The 6,128-nt window shown below is 36.3% G+C and overlaps 1 protein-coding gene across 1 annotated transcript; it reads right to left on the bottom strand.

Annotated features, from left to right (window-relative positions):
• Positions 1 to 319: 319 nt before the first annotated feature.
• LOC127108379 (adoMet-dependent rRNA methyltransferase spb1) lies at positions 320 to 5,836 on the bottom strand. Its single transcript, XM_051045844.1, has 11 exons — positions 5,251 to 5,836; positions 5,093 to 5,140; positions 4,790 to 4,948; positions 4,640 to 4,686; positions 4,207 to 4,363; positions 4,039 to 4,100; positions 3,733 to 3,922; positions 3,357 to 3,443; positions 2,463 to 2,602; positions 1,956 to 2,082; positions 320 to 1,535 (listed from the first exon to the last, which is right to left on the bottom strand). Exons 1-11 carry the CDS (start codon positions 5,728 to 5,730, stop codon positions 474 to 476), a joined length of 2,559 nt encoding a protein of 852 aa, XP_050901801.1. The 5' UTR covers positions 5,731 to 5,836; the 3' UTR covers positions 320 to 473.
• Between the last annotated feature and the right edge of the window lie 292 nt (positions 5,837 to 6,128).

Here is a 6,128-nt window from a genome sequence, read left to right as displayed (position 1 = left end):
CAAATTGAATGTTTTTTAAAAAAGAAAAATAAGCCAAAGAAACCCAACAAATTTGAGTACTCCTAACCAAGAGATAACCGGAGAACTGTTTTTTTCAAAACACGGTTTATTTGACTTTGTAAATCATTCATAAAAGGCAGTGCACCATCAGAAATTAAAGATTCAAACTTGTGTCAAAGATCTCAATCTAACCATAAAATAGAAATGTCGCATTATTACCAATTTATAACGATTCATTCCAAACCCGTTAACGCTATATTGGTATATTGGCAGAGCCATAATCAAATTCTAAACTTTCAGCTTTCTATTACAGAAGCCATCAATCAAATTTCGAATTGAATTGCATTAATGAGGAACAAAACAGCACTATTCTTTAATTTATATATCATCTTAAGCAAAGTAACAGACAAAAGAAAAGAAAAATTAGCATACAAAATTTAGCCGGGAAAATAAGACAAGTCGCCTATTTTCATTTATTTTCTTCCCTTCTTTGCAGAGCCCTGTGAAAATCCTTTTCCCTTTGGTGTGTTACCCTTGGGAGCCTTGCCGCCCTTTGGACCTTTGCCGCCCTTTGGAGCCTTGCCACCCTTTGCCTTGGAACCTCTTTTTCCTGCCTTACCCATTCCACTTTTTCTCATATCCTTCTTCATTCTGCGATCAACAAGAACTTTTCCCTTGCCAGTCTTAACTTGAACACCTTTCTTTGCAACTACATACTCCTTTTGAGGCCTTTTTGGAACAGCTTTTTTATATAGTCGATCAATTTGCTTACTCTTTGAACGTTCGGATATGTCTGGCTGATCTGATATAACATTGGCCTTCTTGCGTACTTTCTCAAGCTTCCTCATTGCAACACGCTTCTTTCGGGCTTTGGCCTCAGCAACCTTCTTTGCAGGCCGGGCATCAATTGCTTTAAATTGTGCTTTCATTGCTGCAACTTCCTCTTTAGTGATAGGCTTTTCTGGTTGACGGTGTTTCCTTTCCTCATCTATAAACCACTTGGGCAAACCTTCATCATGAAACATGTGCTTATTATATGCATCATCCAGGATTTGTTCCCTTTTCCTTTTCCTTAACATCTTTGAAGCTAAAGCCAATATCTCAGCTTTTGTTTCAACATCATCATCCGACTCATCAGAGGACGAATCATCTGAATCAGTATCAGGTTGAGGAACAACCTCATAATCCATCTCCTTAGACGCTTGAGGTTGAGTGCGATCCATCACCGCAGAAGCAGCAGATTTATTTTCTTTTATCTTTTCTGAAACAGACTTACTTCCTTTGATGTTGATAGCAACGGGCATCTTCTCCTTTGGCCCATCAATATCCATTTCATTTTCACTATCATCCTTCTCGACATCTCGTTCCTCTACAGCTTCAGCAAAGACATCCTGATTAAACCATGTATTTGTGATCTCCTCTTGGGTGAGCGCTGCCCCATCATTAAGGGGCACCATCAAAGGGTTTGCTTCTTGAACGCCCTCATCTTCGTCTGAATCATAATTGGACTGAACAATGTCATCAGTTTCAACAGCCTACAAGCCAAAAGGTAAAAGTCTGTAAATATTTCTTTTTGAGCACGGAATAAAAAGGGACATGTCATTCCACATTCCCATCAAAAAGACAGTTGTGATTTGAGTCGCAAAAAATGTCACTCCTAAAGGGAAGTCCAAGCAGGTAAAGCTAACAGTAACAACTAAAAACATGTCTATATTACCAGGAAGCTCCATAAAAAGTACTGGGCATAGGATATGTTTGAATGTCATAAAGGGCAGAAAATAAAGGAAACTGGAACTAAGGGAATGGGAATATGTAAAGTATGTAGTTTAAGAGATGTTCACAAAAGCAATAGTTTTTCAAAAATCGGAGTATAATTTCAATTCCCTTTATATTTATAACTCCCAAACCAGAAGGTGTAATTACATCTACAATCACAAAAAAAGAATGTCCCGTACCTCCAAAAGTTGGGAGTCTGCATCATAGGAGTTTTTAATTCTCTTACGCTGCTTTGCAGTCCCTTCCTTTTTTATCACAAACCGCTCATAAGCTTGTTCAAGTAAATCTTCCATTTGTTCATCATACCTGATACATGTAAACGGTTAGATGACCCAGTTATGAAAGACCAGCAGAAAAAAAAACAGTTCAGAGGTAGGAACAACAGTGATTAAAGAATGGTTTTCATAATTTAAAAAAACAAATAAACAAAAGGGCAGATATACACCTCACACTTCCATTCTTTCCCTCGCAATATTCCCTTGTTTAACTATATAACTATTAAAATCACCCCCTGTAACCAACTCAATGGTCCCCTCACACTATAATCCCCCAAGAGATATACTCCTCACACCTTCTCAAGGGCCAGGCATAAGACATACACTAGTTAGATAATCATTACAAGTTATATGCAAGAATATAGGTGACTCATAACATGAGAAACAATATCAAAAGAACCTGTCAATCACCTTTTACGTTCTTCATCAGAATCTAAGTCACTGGATGAATGCTCTGAGCCACCTTTGTTTTCTTCATTCTCACTGTCATCTCCTTCACCCTCACCGCCTTCATAGTCAGTGGTGTCAACAGCTACCAGATCCTTCTTACCCTAAAACCCCGTGACAACAACCAAGAAACAGTCGATAACAAGTTGAAAACATATTTCCAATCTGAAGATGAGTAACTAATAAAACTCAAGCCGTGGAGCTATTGTCATAACTCAATATATACAAACAAATTGGCAGAAACAAAATACTTATCACAAAAAGGTAAGATATGCTCTCATTCTGGTTTACTCATGAAGGAAAGACCAAAAAAGACATTTGCTAAGATAAAAAGTCATATCACTAATATGTAATTTATTCCAAAGAATAATAGATTAGTAAGGACACTAACTATGAAATTGTTATTATATGAGTAATTTATAATATGGTGGATCTTTGTCACAAAGGGAGTAAACTCTCATAAATGTGTCAAACAAACAACCAGTACATACATACCTCTTAAACGAATAATATTAACTTGTAAACCATAAGATACTAGTCTCCAAATTCTCCCCTAAATAAAAATTTGTTTCTGGTCATCAAACTCAAAAATGTCTTTAGAACATTGACTACTACTTCAATATAGATAATTAGAATAATTTGATAAAATCATTCCACTCATTCAGTCCTTGGTTGCTTTTCTTAATGATTGTTGAAAAACCTTAAACGGTTGATTTGAAATGGAGGAAATAAATAGATTATAGCAAACCTTATTGACTAATACTTCATCCGTTGCTTTTCTTAATGATTGTTAAAAAAACAAAAACAAAAAAGAACACTTCATCTAAAATGGTGGAAGAAAAATGATTAAAGTAAAACCTTCATGGAGGCAAGAGAAAACAACTCATGATCAACATAATCTTCTACTGCATCCATTTGCATCCCAGTCGCTTTCCGCACCTTGTCCTGTAAACCCCAAATGGGTAAAACAATGAATCAGCTTGATCTCATCCACAAAAGGGATTAAAAACCAGAACTGGGCTTAAAATGCCATGATACATGATAGATTAACACTATTTTTGGCCTTGCACGCCCTTAAACGATTTTTGAGACTAACATCGTAAAATCTTGATATCAATATCATATTAACCTATTATGTTTTCCAAATAAATATTCACAACAATTTCTGCAAAGATGAGAAAATTTATATGTATGGTATCCAAGTCCACTCAAAGGCAAATAAGAAGCCACAAACCTTAGCTCTTCTTTTCGCTAGAATCTTTTTTTCACGTTTCTTCTTGCGGTCCAGTGCATTTGTCAGTTCCTCCATTTCGTTGAGTAGTCTATCATCTTCATCCACCTCATTCTCATTTTCTACCACAGCTGTAGAAGCAGGTTCGGTCTTTTTAGACGGTGAAAGAGCTTTTCTAATGTGAATCCTCCACCTACAGGTAACCAGAAGATACAACATCATTTACCCCGGACAAAAGAAAATAATAAACATATTCAGGATCAATCATTTAAAAAATATAAAGCAAGAAACAACAGGAAGTGTAATTACTTTAAAAGATGCTTGAAGTCTTGCTTCCCCAAAACCCTCAAATCTTCACAGAGAGATTTTACCTGCCATATAGCCATAATCAAAGCATTTAATATTAACAACATTAAGCATTGTTCATACCCTCGACAAATTAAAAATTTATATATCATTGTATATACCCAAAAATACCTCTTCAGTAGTTAGTTTGTTATCCTTGATTTTTAAATCGGCGGGATCCGTAAAGCTTATAGAAGTAACTGAACCAAGAATCTCCAGAGGAGCATCTGACCAAATAAAACTTGCAGCTGAAGAAACCTTCCTCAAAGTTGTGATTCCATCTTCATACCTGTAGGCGTAAAATAAAATAAAATAGTTAAAATAGCAACAAAAAACATATAATTAAGCAGTTGAACTAAGGATTTTCCCATAGTCCAAGTATTTGTTGTTTCTCAGAAAACCATAACATTGTACATAATTAGTTTCTTTTCTTATGAAAAAAAAACACATGTCGATTCTACAATACAAGTTAATAAATTCCATTTCAAGGCAGAACTATTTGAGAAAGCATGCTTAAGCCATAATAAACAGATTGAAAGATAAAACACAGTGCTGAGGGAATTACCCGTCTCGATGCCTCTTTTGCTTATTGTCTCTGAGAACATCCACCACCTGTGTTAACAATGCAACAGCCAAGAAAATTAAACAAAAATAGCAACAAAAGTATATGTATACAACACCAATCCAATCCAAAATCGTCAAAAAAACAATTTACCTTGGCTTGTGGCTGAGCAGATGCCTGAAAAAGATGCTTGTAATCGAGAAGGCGAGGATCAATCTTAGCAGGGGCCTTGTACTTAAGCCCAACAAGATATATCTCAGCAGATTCAGATCGACTGGCAATCGGTTTATCCACCTCAACCTTCTCAAACAACTGCAATTCAAATAATCCACCGCCCAAGCAAACAATTTTCAACATGCACCAACAAATTCCACCAAATCACACATAAAATCACAAAGAACCAATAATTGATTCTTCATTTAAAAAAATTCATTAAATAAATAAAGAAACCATTACCTGCTTCAAACAATACACAACGGCACTGTAATCCTGCGACCTGAAAACCTATCACAAAACAAAGTAGCAGCAATAGTTAAATAAATAAAAAATCAGAACCAATAATAACAATAAACAGTGATTAACAAAGTTAATGGAGTAAGATTAGATTGTAAAACCTTAGTAACAAAAGTGCCCTTAGGTGATAAAAACTGTGTAGCCAACTTAACAGAGTCAATAACAAGAGCATTCTGACTCGTAGCTTCTTGAGCCCAAGCACCACCGACATTCGGCGAACCATCGTGAAGAATAACATCAAAAGTACTACAACCATTTTGGTTCATGATTTTCTTAATTCGTGACTTGCACTCAGGTCTCGTGATATCCTCCTGAATAGCGGTGGCTCCAATCATGGGAGCGATAGGGGCAAGGTCAACTCCGATGACAAGGTTGCCTTTGGGAACATGTTTGACCGCCACCTGCATCCAACCTCCGGGAGCGGCGCAGAGATCGAGGACGGCGCGTGCGGAACTGAGGAAATCGAACTTTCCATTAATCTGAAGGAGTTTGAAGGATGCTCTGGATCTGTAACCGGTTTCTTTGGCTAAGTGGTACCACTTATCCAAACGATGCTTACCTTTTGCTTTCGCCTTCCCCATTGAAGCTTCACAGTTTGGAGCTTGGGTTTTGGTTAGGGTTTTGGAAGTGGAACTCTGTAAATCGTAGAGGTTTTATTTGTTCGTTATTGTTTGGTTAGGATTTGTTTACGTAATGGACTGGGTTGGATAATCGACCCGTATAGTTTATTTTTTATTTTTCGGCCCATTACTATTTTTTTTGGTTAAATAGTGTTCTTCAATTGTGTTTGTTAGAGATACGATTTACCATGGTTAATTATCCCTCTATCCCTACATTATAATTTTTTAGAATAAAATGTTCTTATATAAGTAAGTTATATTTTTGAAATTTCTACTTTTGACTTCACTCTCGCTTCAAGACTTCCAGAACAAACACATTTTATCACGGCAAATCGAAACTCATTTTGGAGGTCTTTTGA

Source organism: Lathyrus oleraceus, chromosome 7, assembly GCF_024323335.1.
Source record: "Lathyrus oleraceus cultivar Zhongwan6 chromosome 7, CAAS_Psat_ZW6_1.0, whole genome shotgun sequence".
Classification (NCBI taxonomy): Eukaryota; Viridiplantae; Streptophyta; class Magnoliopsida; order Fabales; family Fabaceae; genus Lathyrus; species Lathyrus oleraceus.
Note: the sequence above shows the minus strand (reverse complement) of the source record. Positions and strands in the feature narration are given on the sequence as shown.

What these genes read in the sequence shown, in the direction of transcription:
- LOC127108379 (XM_051045844.1), bottom strand. Translation starts at nt 5,730, where the DNA reads ATGGGGAAGGCGAAAGCAAAAGGTAAGCATCGTTTGGATAAGTGGTAC. An exon ending in ACAAACTAACTACTGAAGAG is followed by an intron (nt 4,101 to 4,206) that starts GTATTTTTGGGT and finishes GCTATATGGCAG; the next exon opens with GTAAAATCTCTCTGTGAAGA. An exon ending in GACTTCAAGCATCTTTTAAA is followed by an intron (nt 3,923 to 4,038) that starts GTAATTACACTT and finishes GGTTACCTGTAG; the next exon opens with GTGGAGGATTCACATTAGAA.